Source organism: Kogia breviceps, chromosome 2, assembly GCF_026419965.1.
Source record: "Kogia breviceps isolate mKogBre1 chromosome 2, mKogBre1 haplotype 1, whole genome shotgun sequence".
In the NCBI taxonomy this organism is placed as follows: Eukaryota; Metazoa; Chordata; class Mammalia; order Artiodactyla; family Physeteridae; genus Kogia; species Kogia breviceps.
In genome coordinates this window covers 112,991,148-113,013,884 of record NC_081311.1, presented here as the reverse complement: position 1 = coordinate 113,013,884, position 22,737 = coordinate 112,991,148, and the positions used below count along the sequence as shown (strand labels likewise).

Sequence of the window (22,737 nt, the reverse complement as noted above, 5' to 3'; positions counted from 1 at the left end):
TAGGAGTAAAAATTCAAATACTCATGGAAGGCCTTGGGATGTGTTTCAGAGTTGACATTTTAGGCATGTGAGGGAAGACCCAAAATCATCTTCGTTGGAGAGCTCTTCTATTTGAAAGATACACAGGGAGCCTGATATTCCTACTTCCACAAGAAATGATGAAGACCATTAAATAATGTGTTCAGAATGTTAGATGTTTAATTATATTAGCAAGAGTATGTACATTTGCTTTTCTCCTACCATTACAGTGCTCAGTATCAGTGTCCTGAATCATCTAATAATATTTATGAAATTTTCTGAAGAGACAGTATTTTTCTGGATTCCATCCATAGGTTAAGAAATCCAAAGTACTTTGTAATGTTTCACAGAATGTTTCTAACAGACTCTACTGTGTAAGGGTTCCATGTGTCCTTTGGACTTATTCAGAAAATTTGTAGTGAACGACCAATAGGTTCCAGACTTTTAATAAATGCTTGAGGTAACATCAGCAGAAGTAGAAAAATACACCAGAGAAATAAATAAGATATATACAATGTATGGTAGTGATAAGTGAAAAATAAACTCGGGAAGGTGTGCCGAGAGTGTAGCGGCTTGTAGTTTTTTTACAAGATAAAGTGGTAAGAGAAGTCCTCACCAGAACGGTGACATCCAAATAACACCCAAAAGGAGGTCAGCATGTCAAGTCGGCCATTCTGAAATATGATTATTCTAGGAAGAAGGAAGAGCCTCTGAGATGGCAGCTTACTTGGCTTGTTCACATAACAATAAGAAGACCAGTATGTGTGGAGCAAGATAAACAAGGGTGGGAGTAGTAAGGAGATGAAGGAAAGGAGGTCAAAGAGTAATGAGAACACACATCAGTTAGGGCTTTATAAACCATTTTAAAAGCTTTGACTTTCCCTCTGATTGAAATGGGAACCCTTTGAGGAACTGAGTAGAAGACTTGCTTGATGTGCCTTAACATTTTAAGGATATGACTGGCTATTGTGTTGCCGTAGACTCAGGAAGAGGAGGGCATAGATGGAGACAGAGAAACCAGTTGGAAGGCAGTTGTAATGATCTGGTTGAGACGTGATGGCAGCTTGGGGCAGGATGGTAGTAGGAGTCACTGATGTGTTTGACATCAGAGTCAAAGAGATTTGTTGACACAGTGGGTGTAAGGCAGCAAAAAGGAGAAGTTGGAGGTTTCCAATTTTTCCCTATTCCCTAATTAGCACGAAAGCTACTCTGAATATGATTATCTAGCTAAACTCTTTCAATGCTAATTTTACACAGACTTTTACTGTTAACGTTATATGTTAAAGGTATTGTGATTCTGGTCAATTAGTATGTATTTACCAAAAACTCACCAATTACCTAGCACAAGCAAAGATGCATTGTTCCAAAAAGTGGTAGTGAACAAGTTTCTTTTACCTCGAGAATCTTATTTTCCTGACTGTAGAGAAGAAATGTGAAAGGAACTGGTTCAGTGACCATGATCTAGTCACTAAGGGAATGTGTGATTGTTTGGCTCCAGGGGTCAGTCAGGGAGCCAATGAGCCTGAGGTCACAGGTGCTCTTTGTATGAGGCTGTGAGCTTTGCATGTTCCACTCCAGAGAATCTATTTCTGACCTCATACATCCACTTCAAAAAAGCGTGCCCTTGCTCACAAGGGAAGTCTATAACACTGTATGGAGAGGTCAATCCAGATCCATCATCATTGTTAGAAAAACAACTCACAGCATTTCCTTTATTTACCAACAGTGAAAGCAAATAGCATTGTCCTCATATTTAGACAACACATTATGACTAAGGAAATCAAGAACACAAATGCTCAGCGGACTATGTTGTCCTTAAAGAAATGAAGTGATATAGTTACTGAAGCGTATACAGGTTACTAACAAATACTTTTGCAAGCAATTTTTTAAATTGTTAAGATGCATTAAAAATATAGGAATAACTTTTAATAAGTAGTGCAAAATTATTTTTTAAAAAGTGACTCTTTTACTGAACTCACTTTCCTCTTGCTGTTTTATTCCAGAACCTACAGATAGGCCGCCTTTGCTGTTAATTGCAAATTCTGAAACAATTGAGGTTTTCTATCTTAATGGAAGTAAAATGGCAACCCTGAGCTCAGTCAGTGGAAATGAAATTCATACTCTGGATTTTATTTACAATGAAGATATGATTTGTTGGATTGAATCAAGAGAATCTTCAAATCGGCTCAAATGTATCCAGATAACAAAAACAGGAAGATTAACAGATGAATGGACAATCAGTATTCTTCAATCCTTTCACAGTGAGTTTCAATTTATATTATATGCCACCCTTTAAGGATTTCATTTGCAGACCAGTAGACAGGATTCTTAGATTTTCTAGCATAGCTAATGGCTTTTGGAAAGCTATATATGCAAATATGAATGCACTTAAATAAGTGTATTCCCTACGTGTTTTGCATATACACACATATACACATAGAATTGCACTGTTTATGTAAGCAGTACATTAAAGGGTTAATTTTAATTCTTTCTTTAATGCTTATTGCAGTATCACCTAGATGAGACCTGTGATTTTTCACTGAATGATAGTTCACATTGTGATAGTGAAGGTGGGATTAAAAAACAACAACCACAACAAAAAACAAAAAACAGATTTGATAATTATAAGCTCATCAACTGTAGTGTTTGTTAAAATACCTTGAAAACTATTAGTTTTATGCTAATTGGTAACAACTACCTGTGTTTGTTGACTTTTTTCCTAGTAAATCAGAGTTTTTATATATCTTCTTCCAAAAGAGTAATTTGTAATTTGTGATTCACTTGATTTCTCATGTCAGAAATTCACAAACTATTAACTGTCTTTCTCTTTCTGTATATCACATTGTCACATGCACATACATTCCCCCCCTCACTATTCTGCTCTCTACCCCTCCCACATGAGAGTATAAAAATTTATTTGTGTTTGCCTGGGGTAACGGTATGCATGAGAATTTCAAGATGTATTCATTTATTTTATGATTTACAGAAAAAACTTATTCTTACAAATGCTACTAATATAAAACTTGGTAGAGAAATGAAGGAAATGTACAATCAAGTTAAGAAGAAAAGAAGAGAGTCCTGTGATAGAATAAATTTAGTTTTCAGATGTTGAATGTTTGGTGATTTGAATTCAATAATCATGTTTTATTGAGGTTTGTGATGTACACTTTCAGGGACTGGTTATTGATCCTTTTTAAATGTAAGAAAATAGTACTATGTAATGTTTGATAATTATGATTAGATTGAATAAAAGCAGTGGCAAAGATTGTAAGAAAAATGGAATATGAAGTGAACAGAAGTAAATGTTTAACAAATAGAATCCAACATTTTGAAGATTTTCTTAACATAAGTAAAACAATTGATAAGGTCATTTATTGTGACAGTGGACCAAAAATGCCTAGTGAAAACAGTGGACACCGTCTATTTCAAGGATTCCATTGAGAAATGGTAATTCATAATAAACAGTAAATAACTAGTGGTAGTAGCACAAGGAATGTTTCTATGTGATTTGAGTATTTCAGACATTGGCTCAGCCAGCAGTTGAAAATCATTTGAACAAGAGACTCTGGTTTCTGCCATGTTAGTGATTACCTCAACTAATCCAAATGTATTTGTCCCTAGCAAATGGAACACTGGCAGTCAAATAGCTAGAATATTCACTAGGTCATCAGGTAAAATTATTTTCCAAGGTTACTTAAGCGACTTTTTTTCCACATTTAATATGCCCTAATAATAGTAGTAATCCTTTCTTTAATATGTATTTTTAAACAACTTTAATAGTACATCTCAAATTGGTCAAGCAACTCTACATTAGAATATTTGTAGAAAATAATTCAGAACTTAGATTTCATGTGATTTATAAACAATTCTTGGCAAATTTAGAAAAATAGAGATTGATTTTGTTAGGTAGTTCACTAAAATGATGAACAGACATTCATTTTGAACTATACAAAATTAATGCAATGGAAACATCTTAATTAGAATAAATAGTTGTTAATGAAGTTGGATTTAAGACATGCAATTCCAGTCACTTTAGAAAGAAGTGATTAAATGTGTGGAAATAATACAGTGATGGGAGTGGGACAGAGGTGTGAGCTGGGCTGGGCTCTTCTATCATTGCTTGTAAGCCATGTATTTTATCAACATGTCACAGAACAGCTTCCAATGGGCTCTGCATTCACCATGACAATTTGTGAGTTGATAATGAAGTTTGAATATTCTTTGCATATGTAATTACTTAAAATCTCTGTTGTACCATATAAGCAAAAATAATGAACTGATGGGAGTAGGCCTGAATACCTGTCACTAGCCACTAATCCAGAGATTATCTCTTTAGGTTTTCCTCCTTCATTATCTTTAGATACTTTTCTCTGAATATACCTGAAGAAAACATTCTTTTTTGGAAAAAAATAAAACTTTTATTTTTCTAAGTATTACTATGAAGAGAATCATTACAGGTCAAACCGACTTGAATTTAAAATTTACATAATATTTTAGCAAACATCTTATTGCAATATTAAAATTTTTATTGCATATCTCATCTCACTGGATACCCACCACATCTCTGTGGAGTATGCAGGAGAGATACTCTTCCCATTTTATAATAGACACCATTTTAACTACAGAACTAAGATGTGTTAGGCAATACTGAATGGCTAAAAAGAAGGCAGAGACAGGACATCTAAATCCTATGTTCTTTCTTCTGCATTAACAAAGGCAAATACAGGTCCCTTCAAAGAATTTCCCAAGTCTAGCACAAATAATCATATCTACAACTTATTAAATGTGCTAAAAGACTACATGCAATAGAGAGGTATTATTAGTCCCCTTATGCTGAAGGGAAAAATCGAAACTCTGAATTTGGGCCACACTTCTTAGCCTTCGCTACACCATACTGCCCCAGTGGTCTTAACTTTTGTTTTTCCTTTCAGACAACCAAAACAATCAGGTACACTAACATTAGTAACAGTGGCTCACAAATACAGTGTCTACATGCGAGAGAGGTATAAGAATCTTTGAAGGGGTTGGACAAGATGAGTTGTACCAAGGCCATGTCATTTGAAAAGGCCCAACACATGATTCTGATACGGCCACCTAGGGAGGCCTACCTTTAATACTGAGAATCTTGTCTAAGCAATATTGTGAGAGAATAAGGAAGACTGATAATAATGTGCTCAATAAACTATATTGACAAAAGGAACATTGGGGAAAATGCTAGAGATTATATTTTGAATTGAATTCATTCTTCTTTATAAAGATACTTGATATTTATTAGCTAGTATTTTTGCCTGAAAGTTACAAAATACTAGATTTTGAAGAAAATTTTGGAATTAAGTGTTTTGTAAGCAAAATTTGTTCTCCAGGGATTCACGTAAAGTACCTTTACGGCAACTAATTATTTCTCCCAAGTTTTTCTTGGGGAGTACTGTGGTCGGAACACAGATGCCTAAAATCAGCAAAAATGATGGGATTCCTAACAGTAGTGATGCTCAGCTATTTTCCTCAGGACAAAGTGCACAAAGATGATTGAGACAAATAAGATTATTTTCTGGGTGTATCCCTTATTAAGGAAGATGATTCAGGACCAATTGTTCTCCTTCAGGTATATAGTAGATACTTTCATTCTGTTTTTTGTCGTTGTTGTTGTTTTTGTGGTACATGGACCTCTCACTGTTGTGGCCTCTCCTGTTGTGGAGCACAGGCTTCGGACGCACAGGCCCAGTGGCCATGGCTCACGGGCCCAGCCTCTCTGCGGCATGTGGGATCTTCCCGGACCAGGGCATGAACCCATGTCTCCTGCATCGGCAGGTGGACTCTCAACCACTGTGCCACCAGGAAAGCCCCATTCTGTTTTTATGTATATTCAATATTCTGCAAAATTTTAGTATCACTATTAGTATTCTAATTTAGACTTAACCAGCTTGTCTTCATCCATTCATGGGCTCAGCTACAGTCTAGCAGAGCATGCCAGGCCAAAAACGATAAAGGATTGCTTATTCTTTATACACTTTGCTTCTGAATTAGCCCCATTCACTGGCTTTTATCTTTCTTTTATTTGGTCTGTTTTGATATCAACTTAACTCATTTTCCATTTGAACCTCTGCCTTGATCCTTGATTGGATAATTTTTGGATTCACTTTACCCATGTCTTTTCTCAATCCTACTTCTTTCTGTTGAGTTAGCAGTTCTCTAATAATCATATAATATTAATAGATAACATTTACTGAATGTTTATTTTGTGTACTAACAATTATACACATATATCTCTCTACTATCACAAAAATTATGTATACTTTATAAAATAGTTTATAGATAAGACAATGAGCTTAAATAAATAAAATACTTTTTTAATTTAAAGGAAACCTTGACCTCTTAATCTCAATACTGAGTAATGGCCTTTCTTAATTGTGCAGTATTCCCTATTTGCTTCTACCCAGCCTAGGAATTTCATAGCCTTCAGTGCTTCACAAGCATTCTCCATCAAGTTATGACTGGACAAAAATGACCAGGCTGTGTCCCTACTGTAAGTACAAGCATAGCAAGCATAGTCTTGGGACAAAATAATCAACCTATAAGAGTAGAAATGCTAGATTCAAATAGTGTCAGCTCACAGTGAGTCTGCACTTTAGAAGATGATCATGGAACTTTGCAGCAACATCCTAAGATTACACAGTATCACAGAATGGTATAATCGTCATAGAAACTTGGCATGCAGTATTTAAGCATGTGACTTGTAAATAAAGTATTTTTATGACCTTTCCTCTGCAATTATCTTTCTCCATCTGATTGGAGAAAAGTCATTCACATTGTTTTAATTTGCCTTTATGTGATTACTAGTGAAGGTGTCCACTCCATTGTGGACTTATATGTTCATGTCAATCTTGACAAATCTGCTTGAGTGATCATAATGCTCCATTGCTTAAGATTAAAATACAAAATATTCAGTGGCTTCCCATTTATCTAAAGAAAAAATGAAACTTCATTTTACGACTTTTCTGCAGGCCTCTACCTTGCTTCTCCCCACTCAAATCACATGTTCCACCTAAAAAAAAAAATACTAGCACTTCCTTTAATGCACTTTGTTTTCTCATTTCCATGTGTGTTTGTATATGCTGGTTCTTCACCATAGGCCATTGTTGTCATTTCCTATAACCAAGTGTCTCTTACTCATGTTTTAAGGTATAATATCCTTTCCAAGTTTTTCTTTTGAGCTTAGCAGCCCTTCCTATGTGATCCTGGGACATCATAGTACAAATGCATTATATTTTATTTGTGTGTTTACCTGTCAGATTCCCAAATAAAGAGTAACTACTTTAAGTTTAGGATGTGTGTTTTATTCATCTTTGAACCAGAGTTCAGCGAAATGCCTGTCTGTTCTAGAATAAACATAGGTAACAAGTAAAGGATGAGGGTGGGGAATTAGATGGGAGAAGGGTAAGACCAACTTCTGGAGAGACCATACCAAATCACTACTAGAGACATGGAGAAAACCAGTCTGCATTATGGCTAAGTAAGATCTTTTCTGTGTCTAGATAATAGCCTCACTTGTTAATCTTGGTGTCCTTGAGATACAGGTCTGTTCAGCAACTATTGGCTTGTATTTGGGTTCAATCTCTGACTTCCCCGGGGTCAGTAAATTTGCCTATAGATTCATTTTGGAACCTAACCTCAATGACAATGGAAAAAACTTGATCCAGATCTGTTTGAGTCTCCCCACCCCCCAAAGCAGTTGTAATTAAACAGTACTGAAGCCAAAGGTCTTAAAATAGAGGTCAGTTAATTCTTAGCACAGGAATAAAATAGAACAACGCAGCTTGTAATCTTAACCTTTCTCCTCCCCTTAGTCTGATTAGACATTTTCTTAAGAAGGAGGTTCTACTATCTTATATTTAGGTCTTTAGATGCGTAAAGCAGTAGATGTACTTCCCATCTCAATCCTGTATACTTAGTTATTATCAAGGCCCCAAATGTTTTTGGGGTAAGAAGTAAAAAGCAAAGTCAGGATGTTCTTTGTATCTCTCAACCTTTGAGAAGCCCTGTTAGTTACCTCCAACCTAGAAATGTATGCATTTAATTCTTTGTGAGAGATGAAGTATATTCAGCAATTAATCAGTTTTGGTTTTAGCATTTCATTAGAGAAAGTTCAAAAATTGGTCAGCTTTGAGCTCAGGAGAAGAGGAAATGGTGATGACCATCCTAATCTTATAAATTAGTGAGAATTTTTGCTAAATAAAATGAAAATTAGAGACATAAAAGGAAATGAAAGAAAATAAAAGAATATTTTCTGATCTAGATTTCCCACTCCAAAAACAAAGTCATGGTGTTGTTGTTGTTGTTTTAGCTGTGTAGAATCCAGACTTTTTGATCAGTATATTTTGTGGACACCTAAATTTTGTACAAAAATCTTGGCTATAGAAACTAGTCTTATATTATTCCCTAAGAAACATCTGAGAATAATCCAAAACATATCATCCATATAAGAAGGATATTATAAGTATTTATTCTCAGAGATACATTTTTATTTAACTTCTCTTTGATAAGCAAATGGATGTTTTATTAAACTTTTTATACTTCTTAAAATCTCCTCATCTTTTATTTAGCATATTTATATGGAAACATAAAAATGACTTTTTCTGAGACATGGCTGCTGTGTGTGTGTGTGTGTGCATGCATGTGTAGCTAGTACTTACAACACAGGCTTGCTGGGATCTGGAATTTTAACAAAGTGATCAGACCATCCACTGAGAACTCAAAACAAACAAACAAAAAAAACAGTTAAAATTAGCAAAGATGTTGATCTGAGGACATATTTCCAAAGAATTTTAAAATTTCTCCTGATACCATATGCTCAATGTTGTAGGCATTATTATTCCTTAATTCCAAATTATTCCTTAATTTTTATATTAACATTACATAAATTTATACTTTGGAATAAGTAACCTGTTCTAATTGACAATCAGTACAAAACCATAAAATGCCATCCTGAATGCCTAGAAAAGAAAAAAAAATTTAAAAAGTCTGCGTACTCTGTTACTCTACAAATTGGTCTTTATTGTTAGTTCAGTTGCCAGGCTGGAAATAACTCAATTACTATTTTATTGTCATTTGGTGACATACTTGAAATTAACTGAAGCAGAAATTAGAGATGTGCTAAGCTTCAGTTGTTCATATTCATTTTTTCTATGAATTTGATAAAATATATTTCACACACACACTAAATATATACTCCCCTCCAAATTTTGCTGTTTGCCATGTAGAACTTTTAAATCATTATTCTCATAGTGTGCTTTGTCTAGATTCACATTTCTGTTTGTTTTCTTAATGGATTTTAATGATCACATTTCTGTTTATTTTATTAATGGATTTTAATTATCAAAGTGGAAATTTCTTCATGATTCCATTACAGCGCCATATACCAGGTAGAACATGATGTTTAGCAGTTTACTTTATCTACCAACCTGAAACTTGGAAAGTAAGATGCTCTTTCCATCGTGAATAACTCATGAAATATATTTGGAATCCATGATGTATACTCACTCAAACTGGTGTTTCTGTCTTGGTAAACTTTATCTGGGTAGAAGAGAGAAGGAAGTAAGGGAAGAAGAGAAAAGATATGGAAAAAAGAGAAATTATTACTTTTTTGGCAAGTAGACTAGTAAAATAATTTCTGACTTAATATGTATTTGATATTTTTTCACTTTAAATATAATACTGTCATAGTGTATTTTCCTTTTATTTTGTTTTGCTTTTTCTTAAGGGATTTATGCCAAGTAAAATGAGCATTTTTTTCTCATATTTCTTGGCCATCAGAAGACTTTAATCTTGTAAAGACATTTACAATATATTAGGAATTTATCAAATCTAAAGACCGTGAGCAGTAGAAGCCAAATTAAGCAAGGTAATAAAACTGGCATGTGTAGGATTTCAGTTTTTGAATAAGATTCTTGTTTTCCTTGTTTTCTTTTTTTTTTTTTTTTTTTTTCAGGCTGTAACATCCTGTGACTTACAGATTTGCTGTAACACTGGCCTTTGTATTTTTCTCACCATGGTATTTGGGATGAGTTGATATGGTCCTAGCTCTGTCATTAACTAGCTGTGGGACCTTAAACAGATAATTTTAAAATGAAATCACTTGTTCACACAATAGCTGGAATCCCTCCCAGATCTAAACATAATTTCCCCTTCCATTCCCTTTTGTTTGATATTCTAGTAATTTGCAGTATGCCTGTGTCTTTGTGTGCATGTGTGTCTACCTCTCGTCTACTTTTTTTTTCCCTCTCACCTAATTACTCACAATAGGTATATTTTAATCATTGTATACTACTATTCTATAAGGTATGTTCCTTGGGACACAAGTTTTCCTGGACATTCTTGGAAAAAATGAGTTTGTGGTCAAGTGAGTTTAGGAAATTTTGCATCTGTATACCCTTATTGGAGATTTATATGCATATTAGCCTATTAAAGATTCTGAGGAGTCCTTCTGTAAAGTACCTATTTTACTTTGTTTAGCTCAGGATTTCCTTAATTTCTTTGAGTATTGAACATTTTATTGGTATTTTTGTGGGTATGTCTGTGAGTGCATTTCTATGGGTGCTTGTTTCTAATGACATGTTATGAATATTTTTATGTGTCTAATACATATTAACACTCCAAATATCTAGTGGTTTTTTTGCGGTACGTGGGCCTCTCACTATTGTGGCCTCTCCCATTGCGGAGCACAGGCTCTGGACACGCAGGATCAGCGGCCATGGCTCATGGGCCCAGCCGCTCTGCGGCATGTGGGATCTTCCCAGACCGGGTCACGAACCCGTGTCCCCCTGCATCAGCAGGCGGGCTCTCAACCACTGTGCCACCAGGGAAGCCCTATCTAGTGTTTTATATTATCCACTTTGAGAAATATTGTTTTAGAGGTCTTAAGGAATCTCACTCATATTGTATCCTCCTACCACTTTTTACTGTCTCTGTGGCTAAACCTGTAAGGGCGGTGTTTACAAGGATATATAGAGAATTACCGTAATAACAGTTTTCTAGCTATCTCTTCCCAAGAGCCCAACTACTTTTAGTTTGTACCCAGAGGGTTATGAGAGTTATAAGATCCATATACCACAAGCCCTGAGACTGTGGTGACAAAACCAGAGACCATTTCAGAACTGGAGCTTAGAGGAATTAGTTATGCAGCAAAGATTTGGTCATGTGTGAAATTCATGCCAGGGAAGAGCCTAGCTAAAAGATGACTTTAGTTGATAATGGTAACAAAGAGTGTGTTCTGGAACTAACTTAGAATTGCAGTCAGTGTCAAGTAATTCCAATTTAATTATAACAATTTTTCCATGAGCTGGATAAATGTATGGTGACAGAAACTCTTAATGGTAGAACAGTGTCAAATGATGAGATGGTCATGTAGATGGTGAAGGATTTTTAAAATGATTATGAAGTATAAATCTAGATTAACATATATGTATATTTTAAATATATATATGTATATTAAAAAATTCTGTAAGTCTTTGTCATCTTTTTTTTTTTTTTTTTGGTTGAGTTGGGTCTTCGTTGCTGTGTGTGGGCTTTCTCTGGTTGCAGCAAGCGCGGGCTACTCTTTGTTGTGGTGCACGGGCTTCTCATTGCGGTGGCTTCTCTTGTTGTGGAGCACAGGCTCTAGGTGCGTGGGCTTCAGTAGTTGCAGCATGCAGGCTCAGTAGTTGTGGCTTGCAGGCTCTAGAGCGCAGGCTCAGTAGTTGTGGTGCACAGGCTTAGTTACTCCGCGGCAGGTGTGATCTTCCCAGATGAGGGATCGAACCCATGTCCCCTGCATTGACAGGCGGATTCTTAACCACCACGCCACCAGGGAAGTCCAGTCTTTGTCATCTTAATGACAACATTTACTTGGTAAAGTTATATAAAGTCTCTTGACAACTTTTGTTGTTTTAATGTAAGAATTAATCTATTTCATTTTAATCTCCGTTTTAAGGTAATAGTGAAGAGATCTATCTATCTATCTATCGAGTACAATTATTCAGTCCAGTTTCACTAAGAAAAAGCAGGAGTTATATTGTATATCTAAAACTGAATGTAGGGAAAGGCCTATGTACTACTAATCAACAATGAGACTAATTTTCTAACAAATCTGTGGTTTAAAACATGTCCGACAAATGTACTAGAGAGTACATAAGAATAACAAAAGAAATATTACTTTTTTGTGTGTGATGGTCATAAGAATAACATTATTATTCTTATAACCAGAGAAGATTCGATTTAAAAATTTTATGTTGTTGGGAGATTCTGTTTTGTTTATTGAAGATAACAACAACAGCAACAAAAACCTTGTGGCTTGATAGAACAGTTCAGCTTGTCTGAACTCGTCAGAATAACTTAGAATCCATATGAAACACCTCACTTGGCCTTAAGACTTAGTTTGGTTGTTTGTGTTATTTAAAAATATTTTGTTAAAATTTTTGGAGTCATGAGAGGTGAATGAATTCAAAATTATTATAAAATTTTAGAGCTTTGAGGATTTGATTTGTAAAAAGAGTATAACTTGAGTAAGTTAGAACTATCATGGTTATGGCTACAAAAATTTTGGACTTGAAGGGTTACATTATAATTATGATTACTTATGCAAAACGCCATTGGCAATTACATCAGGTATTTAGATAATTTGTGCAAAAAGATGTTTGTTCCTAAAATGAAGATAATTGAGACATTTTCCCAATGTATGAAGTATGCAAATGATCATCTCAGTGTTACATTCCATTCTATATGTTTAGTCTGAGCTTTTGTTTCTGAGACTCTCAGTTAATGTCGATCTTCCTATGTCCATGGGATGATATTCACACAATATACATGGAGTATCAAGGTAATTATTTTGATAAATTCAAGCTGAATCATTTGTGTTTTTAAAATTTATTCTCTTGAATTATGGGAATTTAATTATTTTTTGTAGTTCATATTGAATGTTGTACCTGATTTATTTATAAGCATATTATATAATGTTAAAAGTATTGAAAGATGACTGTAGTCATATATATATATATTTATATATACAACAAATACTTAACTTTATTAGAGCTTTTTGTTGAGCCTTTAACAAGACATTACTTTAAGATTAATAATGATATTTTGGCATGGTCATAGATCAAGTAATATTAATATGTGAAAACCAAAGTTTTAAAATATGTATATTTTTCAATTCAAAATTGTACCTAAGATAAGATGGGGGTTGAGCTATTATGTAATGTATATGCCTTATATACACCTCTTAAATTCTTATATACACCTCTTAAATTCTTACAAATATGGGTTATTTCAGAATTTACTGTTGCAGTTATTTAATTTAGTGTATGTGGATTTCAATGTGAGTTAAATATTCTATAGTTCTGAATGCTGTGAACTGTATCTTTCACCCTAAAATTCATATGTTGAATCCCTAATCCCCAATATCATGGGATTTGGAGGTAGGGCTTTTGAGAGAGATTTAGGTTAAAGTCATGGTAGTAGAGCTCCTATGATGTGATTAATACCCTTGTAAGAATAAGACATGGCCCGAGTTCTCTCTGTCTCTTCCATGTAAGGTTACACCAGAAGGTGGCTACCTGAGCCATGAAGAGTCCTCACCAGACATAGAATCTGCTGGCACCTTGATCTTGGACTTCTCAGCCTCCCAAGCTGTGGGAAACAGATGTTTATTGTTTAAGACACCCAGTCTATGGTATTTTGTTATAACCTGAACTGAAAGGCTGTTATATTTAAAATGAAAAGAGAAGACATTCTTTCATTCTAAAAATATATTTCTTTCCTAATGTACCCATCTGGAGTGTCATGGGACAAATCCCCAGAAAAATAACACTCTGCCTCCATTTGTATAAATCTTAGGTTACCTTTAGAATAAAATGTCTGAGGTGGAGAACTGTAAACTCCTCATTGCTGGACTAGCTTAAATCCTAATTTCTTCTGTGTCATTCCTCAATTCAGAGATGCCCTGATACCTTTCAGGATGCCTCAGTGTGACTCCTAGAAATAATTTCCACTCATGTCAAACAAATTAATCACTTGGTGACTGGTTTTGATCATTGGATTTGACTCTTAAAAAAGAAAAAGGAATCCAAAGGCATTAATTGATTTTTATTATGTATATGTCTCCATAGAACTCATACCATTTCATTACCATTATAAAACTGACCCTAACAGTAGAGTAAGTTTAATATCTGTAATGTTTGCCAATAGCAAACATGGCTGAGGAAGCATCCTACAAATATTTGGTCTTTGGGCTTCTCAATTGATACTTCTTTTACCAGGCCCAGTGCAAGTGATAACATTGGTTTAACAGAACCTTGCTTTAATAACAGAATTAATCCACTAAAACTACATCAATACACACTCTTCTTCACTTATTGTACACTTGAACTCATACCTAGGGGAAACATCATTTTCTACATGTTGTGCTTCAGATTCTGGGTCTATAACTTGGGTAGGTTAAGAGATATGACAACTATGAATAATAAACAATAAAATATAGTATATATTATGTAAGATGTTATATAATAATTGAATAATATAAATATATAATAATAAGAATCAGTTAATTAAAATTCTGGTTTTTTAGAGACATGAATCAAAAGGTGAAAGGTAATCTAAAATAATCTAATATGTGCCAACAGAAGTAGTCTAGATAACTAGTAGTCTCAGACAAATCAGGGCCAAGGTGTCAGTAAATTCTTATTTAAAGGACAGGAAGAAGAGCCACAAAGTTACATGACTCTGATGGTCATAAAATGATTTTTGGTATGAATAGAAAAGAAAGGACTCTAGAAGTCAAGATGTGGCAGTTTTAATGCAAAAGTGGTTATGGTGCTATTTTATCCTCAGTACAACATTGTCTGTTCATTCTTCTGATCTTTGCTTTATTATCTCTTCTTAGTCACTCAGGCTCACCAGTCATCATTATTCTTCCACACTGTTATATGGCACTCTCATCCCTCATACTACTGTTACACATGCTGGGTCTTCATACCTTCAGATTATTAACGGTCTAATTGCCCTTTCTTAAAAGTACTCCTCCACATTAAATGATACCTCTCCTTCCTGTATACATCTTTCCTGGGTAAAGGATAGTGATTTGCCAAATTTGAGCTCACAGGTAAAATCAAGGAAAATACCACAGCTGATTAAAGAACAAAGGAGCTGTGACTAAAGATGACTCCTACACTGACTGATGTCGAGGTAGAAACGCAGATTTTAGGGAAGAGGTTCTTGCAAAGGTTACTTGGAAGAGAAGAGCCATATTGATTTGAAAATATTTATTGGACACTTACCATGGGCTAAACACAATTCTAGGCTTCGGTAATATAGCAGTGAACGAGCCATACAGTATCCCTGATCACGTGGGGCTTATTCTAGTGTGGGGAGATGGTGAACTACTAAATAATTAATTAATTTTGATCGATATGACTGCTCCCCCCAAAAAATTAAATGATGGCAATGATATTGACTGGTGGGAATGAGTCATTGTGCGTGTTGGGGGATGTGGGGTTGGGGGGGCATAGTTTTCTCAGTATCCACTGGTCAAGGGAGACCTTTCTGGGAACTAACATTTGAGCAGATACCTGAATAAGGGAAAGGGCAAAGCCATGCACATTCAGATACTTTTTTTTCTTGTACATCAGGTACAAAGGTCCTAAGGAGGAAGCTTTCTTTGCAATTCAAGAAAAATTAAGGATGTCGGTTTAGCTGGAGTAAAGTGAGCAAGGAAGATATGAGTTAAAAGGGAGGTTTAGAAGCCTTGTAAGCCACATTAAAGACTTTGTATTTTATGCTAAATATGGGGGAAGTCATTAGAGATTTTTCAGAAGAGGACTGATATTTTGGAAAACAAGAATACAGACTCAAAATTTAGAGAAAAACCTGTTGTTTACTAACTGTGCAGAAGAAACAATAACATAATGGAAGTTGGTAGCCCACTACACCTCATTTCCTGGGTGGCCTTCCTGGAAAATGTTACAGAGAGAAACACTCCATAGAATTTTGACTTAAAATTGAGCTACAGTTTAGTAAACTTAGATATTTATAAAAATATCAGTGATGCAACCAAATGTAAAATAGATGGCTAATGGGAAGCGGCCGCATAGCACAGGAAGATCAGCTCAGTGCTTTGTGAGCACATAGAGGGGTGGGATAGGGAGGGTGGGAGGGAGGGAGATGCAAGAGGGAAGAGATATGGGGACATATGCATATGTATCACTGATACAGTTTGTTATAAAGCAGAAACTAACACACACACACACAGTATCAGTGACGTGCTTTTGAAAACATTCATACAGGAGAGTAAATCCCAACAGTCCATCAGTTTGAGACATTTCTTAGCTGGCAATCAAATGTAACGTAGAACTCAGACTATAAAGAATGGTGTTTTCTTTTTTGCTGACATGATATAATTTGTGTTTTACAATGACCACCTTGGGTGCTCTGTGAAGATTGTTATAGTGCATGCATCTAGAAGGGAAGCAGAGAGTCCAGTTAAGTTATTGTAGCATCCAGGGAAGAGAAGGTAGTGTCTTGAGCAAGAAAAGTAAGAGCAAAGATGGCAAGTGGACAATTTCAGATGAAGGCCTTAAGATAGCCTGATAGATTTAATATGGGGTGAAGTGGGAAGAGATAAAAATAGAATGAAGGATGAATCCATTTGAGTTACGGGTTGAAAATAATATTTTGCCTAGTGGGAAAAAGACACCTCTGTGTAAACTGTTTCTGTTGTTTGGTTATATTGAGAGAATAATAACACTGGAATATTTTCTAAGTGCATCCACCATAGGAAATGATTGACTTGTAGCTTGGGATAGAGGAAGGAATTGAGAAATAATGGAACAGGGAAGTTACAGGTACCTGATACTGCTCACCATCCCATGTCAGAAACACCTCCTTTGTCTTTTTTCATAAACACATATACACAGATTGTATGTAGAACTTTGTGACTACTCCTATCAAAAACTGATACTCACTTTGACTACATTTCATGTATTTAAGAAATTGGAACAGAGCTAGGAAGAGGCAAACTTTCCTTAAAGGAAAAGAAAAGGGCTCTGTAACATGCCACAGATTCTGTTCCTGATTAAGGGTGTACCTGCCCACCATACACCCAAATTGAACTTCTTTTATTTTGCATTTTCAAAAGCAGCTTTATTGAAGTATAGTTTACATATCATAAAATTCATCTAGTTAAAGTATACAATTCAATGCTTTTTAGTAAATTTACAAAGTTGTGTAGGCATCACTACAATTCTTTTTTTTTAAGACTTTAGAAATTTCATGTAATGTATGAAACATTTATATTAACATATTTCCATACAAATAACCCAAAGAAAGTGTAGTAATAGTTGGTTTTTTTTTGTTTGTTTCTTTCTTTTTTATACTGAAGGTTCTTATTAGTCATCGATTTTATACACATCAGTGTATACATGTGAATCCCAATCGCCCAATTCAGCACACCACCACCACCACCCCCTGCCACTTCCCCCCTTGGTGTCCATACGTTTGTTCTCTACATCTGTGTCTGAACTTCTGCCCTGCAAACCGGTTCATCTGTACCATTTTTCTAGGTTCCACATACATGTGTTAATATACGATATATTTTTCTCTCTTTCTGACTTACTTCACTCTGTATGACAGTCTCTAGATCCATCCACATCTCAATAAATGACTGAATTTCGTTGCTTTTCATGTCTGAGTAATATTCCATTGTGTATATGTACCACATCTTCTTTATTCATTCGTCTGGCAATGGGCATTTATGTTGCTTCCACGACCTGGCTATTGTAAATAGTGCTGCAATGAACATTGGGGTACATGTGTCTTTTTGAATTACGGTTTTCCCAGGGTATATGCCCAGTAGTGGGGTTGCTGGATCATATGGTAATTCTATTTTTAGTTTTTTAAGGAACCTCCATACTGTTCTCCATAGTGGCTGTATCAATTTACATTCCCACCAACAGTGCAAGAGGGTTCCCTTTTCTCCACACCCTCTCCAGCATTTGTTGTTTGTAGATTTTCTGATGATGCCCATTCTAACTGGTGTGAGGTGATATCTCATTGTAGTTTTGATTTGCATTTCTCTAATAATTAGTGATGTTGAGCAGCTTTTCATGTGCTTCTTGGCCATCTGTATGTCGTCTTTGGAGAAATGTCTATTTAGGTCTTCTGCCCATTTTTGGAATGGGTTGTTTGTTTCTTTAATATTGAGCTGCATGAACTATTTATCTATTTTGGAGGTTAATTCTTTGTCCGTTGATTAATTTGCAAATATTTTCTCCCATACTGAGGGTTGTCTTTTCGTCCTGTTTATGGTACCCTTTGCTGTGCAAAAGCTTTGAGGTTTCATTTAGGTCCCATTTGTTTATTTTTGTTTTTATTTCCATTACTCTAGGAGGTGGATCAAAAAAGATCTTGCTGTGATTTATGTCAAAGAGTGTCCTTCCTATGTTTTCCTCTAAGAGTTTTATAGTGTCTGGTCTTATATTTAGGTCTCGAATCCATTTTGAGTTTATTTTTGTGTATGGTGTTAGGGAGTGTTCTAATTTCATTCTTTTTACGTGTAGCTGTCCAATTTTCCCAGCACCTCTTGTTGAAGAGACTGTCTTTTCTCCATTGTATATCTTTGCCTCCTTTGTCATAGATTAGTTGACCATAGGTGTGTGGGTTTATCTCTGGGCTTTCTGTCTTGTTCCATTGATCTATGTTTCTGTTTTTGTGCCAGTACCATATTGTCTTGATTACTGTAGCTTTGTAATATAGTCTGAAGTCAGGGAGTCTAATTCTTCCAGCTCTATTTTTTTCCCAAAGACTGCTTTGGCTATTCAGGGTCTTTTGTATGTCCATACAAATTTTAAGATGATTTGTTCTAGTTCCGTAAAAACTGCCATTGGTAATTTGATAGGGATTGCATTGAGTCTGTAGATTCCTTTGGGTAGTATAGTCATTTTCACAATATTGATTCTTCCAATCCAAGAACATGGTATATCTCTCCATCTGTTGGTATCATCTTTAATTTCTTTCATCAGTGTCTTATAGTTTTCTGCATACAGGTCTTTTGTCTCCCTAGGTAGGTTTATTCCTAGGTATTTTATTCTTTTTGTTCCAGTGGTAAATGGGAGTGTTTCCATAATTTCTCTTTCAAATTTTTCATAATTAGTGTATAGGAATGCAAGAGATTTCTGTGCATTGATTTTGTATCCTGCTACTTTACCAAATTCATTGATTAGCTCTAGTAGTTTTCTGGTAGCATCTTTCGGATTCTCCATGTATAGTATCATGTCATCTGCAAACAGTGACAGTTATACTTTTTCTTATCCAATTTGTATTCCTTTTATTTCTTTGTCTTCTCTGATTGCCATGGCTAGGACTTCCAAAACTATGTTGAATAATAGTAGTGAGAGTGGACATCCTTGTCCCGTTCCTGATCATAGTGGAAATGCTTTCAGTTTTTCACCATTGAGAATGATGTTTGCTGTGGGTTTGTCATATATGGCCTTTATTATGTTGAGGTAGATTCTCTCTGTGCCCACTTTCTGGAGAGTTTTTATCATAAATGGGTGTTGAATTTTGTCAAAAGCTTTTTCTGCATCTATTGAGATGATCATATGGTTTTTATTCTTCAGTTTGTTAATATGGTGTATCACACTGATTTATTTGCATACACTAAAGAATCCTTGCATCACTGGGTTAAATCCCACTGGATCATGGTGTATGATCCTTTTAATGTGTTGTTGGATTCCGTTTGCTAGTATATTGTTGAGGATTTTTGCATCTATATTCATCAGTGATATTGGTCTACAATTTTCTTTTTTTGTAGTATCTTTGTCTGGTTTTGGTATCAGGGTGATGGTGGCCTCATAGAATGAGTTTAGGAGTGTTCCTTCCTCTGCAATTTTTTGGAAGAGTTTGAGAAGGATGGGTGTTAGCTCTTCCCTAAATGTTTGATATAATTCACCTGTGAAGTCATCTGGTCCTGGACTTTTGTTAGTTGGAAGATTTTTAATCACAGTTTCAATTTCATTACTTGTGATTGGTCTGTTCATATTTTCTGTTTCTTCCTGGTTCTGTCTTGGCAGGTTGTGCATTTCTAAGAATTTGCCCATTTCTTCCAGGTTGTCCATTTTATTGGCATAGAGTTGCTTGTAATAGTCTCTTAGGATGCTCTGTATTTCTGTGGTGTCTATTGTAACTTCTCCTTTTTCATTTCTAATTTTACTGATTTGAGTCCTCTCCCTCTTTTTCTTGATGAGTCTGGCTAATGGATTATCAATTTTGTTTATCTTCTCAAAGAATCAGCTTTTAGTTTTATTGCTCTTATTTATTGTTTTCTTTTTTTTATTTCATTTATTTCTGCTCTGATCTCTATGATTTCTTTCCTTCTGCTGACCTTGGGTTTTGTTTGTTCTTCTTTCTCTAATTTCTTTAGATGTAAGGTTAGATTGTTTATTTGAGATTTTTTGTGTTTCCTCAGGTAGGCTTGTATAGCTATAAACTTCCCTCTTAGAACTGCTTTTGCTGAATCCCATAGGTTTTGGATCATCATATTTTCATTGTCATTTGTCTCTAGATGTTTTTTGATTTCCTCTTTGATTTCTTCAGTGGTCTCTTGGTTATTTGGTAACGTATTGTTTAGCCTCCATGTGTTTGTGTTTTTTTACATTGTTTTCCCTATAATTCTAATCTCATAGCATAGTAGTCAGAAAAGATGCTTGATATGATTTCAGTTTTCTTAAATTTACTGAGGCTTGATTTGTGACCCAAGATGTGATCTATCCTGGAGAATGTTCCATGCACACTTGAGAAGAAAATGTAATCTGCTGGTTTTGGATGGAATGTCCTATAAATATCAATTAAATCTATCTGGTCTATTGTGTCATTTAAAGCTTCTGTTTCCTTATTTATTTTCATTTTGGATGATCTGTCCATTGGTGTATGTGAGGTGTTAAAGTCCCCCACTATGATTGTGTTACTGTCGATTTCCTCTTGTAAAGTTGTTAGCAGTTGCCTTATGTATTTAGGTGCTCCTATGTTGGGTGCATATATATTTATCATTGTTATACCTTCTTCTTGGATTGATCCCTTGATCATTATGTAATGTCCTTCCTTGTCTCTTGTAACATTCTTTATTTTAAAGTCTATTTTATCTGATATGAGTATAGCTACTCCAGCTTTCTTTTGATTTCCATTTGCATGGAATATCTTTTTCCATCCCCTCACTTTCATTCTGTATGTGTCCCTAGGTCTGAAGTGGGTCTCTTGTAGACAGCATATATATGGGTCTTGTTTTTGTATCCATTCAGCAAGCCTGTGTCTTTTGGTTGGAGCATTTAATCCATTCACGTTTAAGGTAATTATCGATATGTATGTTCCTATGACTGTTTTCTTAATTGTTTTGGGTTTGTTTCTGTAGATCCTTTTCTTCTCTTGTGTTTCCCACTTAGAGAAGTTCCTTTAGCAGTTACTGTAGAGCTGGTTTTGTGGTGCTGACTTCTCTTAGCTCTTGCTTGTCTGTAAAGCTTTTAATTTCTCATTGAATCTGAATGAGATCCTTGCTGGGTTGAGTAATCTTGGTTGGAGGTTCTTCCCTTTCATCACTTTAAGTATATCAGGCCACTCCCTTCTGGCTTTTGGAGTTTCTGCTGAAATCAGCTGTTAAGCTTATGGGACTTCCCATGTATGTTATTTGTCATTTTTCCCTTGCTGCTTTCAATAATTTTTCTTTGTCTTTAATTTTTGCCAGTTTGGTTACTATGTGTCTCGGTGTGTTTCTCCTTGGGCTTATCCTGTATGGGACTCGCTGTACTTCCTGTACTTGGGTGGCTATTTCCTTTCCCATGTTAGGGAAGTTTTCGACTATAATCTCTTCAAATATTTTCTCTGGTCCTTTCTCTCTCTCTTCTCCTTCTGGGACCCCTATAATGTGAATGTTGTTGCGTTTAATGTTGTCCTAGAGGTCTCTTAGGCTGTCTTCTTTTCTTTTCATTCTTTTTTCTTTATTCTGATCTGCAGCAGTGAATTCCACCATTCTGTATTCCAGGTCCACTTATCCGTTCTTCTGCCTCAGTTATTCTGCTATTGATTTCTTCTAGTATAGTTTTCATTTCAGTTATTGTATTGTTCATCTCTGTGTGTTTGTTCTTTAATTCTTCTAGGTCTTTGTTAAACATTTCTTTCATCTTCTCGATCTTTGCTTCCATGCTTTTTCCGAATCCTGGAGAATCTTCACTCTCATTATTCTGAATTCTTTTTCTGGAAGGTTGCCTATCTCCACTTCATTTCATTGTTTTTCTGGGATTTTATCTTGTTCCTTCATCTGGTACATAGCCCTCTGCCTTGTCATCTTGTCTGTCTTTCTGTGAATGTGGTTTTTGTAGTTCTTCTTGCTTCTGCTCCTGAACTTCTTTGATACCATTTTAATTATTATACCAAGCAGACACTTTGCTTACTCAATTCAGTTTATTTAATATAACTAGGGATAATGTAATTACATTCTTCTTGATTGTGGTGACATATAAAAATAAATGCAATTACATCATCTCATCATTCAGTGGGATTTTGAAATGTTCTAGCAAAGAAATGTGGTATAAAACTGAAATGTTAATTTCCCACTTAAACCAAGAGACACATAAATCAGGGAAAACAAAATAGTTTCTTTATAATCTTATCATTTTTAAAATTTCATTTTTACCTGCTCTTCTCTGT

General features: G+C 35.2%; 1 protein-coding gene across 7 annotated transcripts in view; it reads left to right on the top strand.

Moving 5' to 3' along the window:
* Positions 1-22,737, top strand: part of LRP1B (LDL receptor related protein 1B) — a 1,895,525-nt gene that overhangs the window by 885,262 nt on the left and 987,526 nt on the right. For all 7 annotated transcript variants that reach the window (XM_067025946.1, XM_067025948.1, XM_067025945.1 and 4 more), the window contains one exon: positions 2,022-2,279. In XM_067025946.1, coding sequence (XP_066882047.1) covers positions 2,022-2,279 — 258 coding nt within the window. The remainder of the gene's footprint in view (positions 1-2,021; positions 2,280-22,737) is intronic.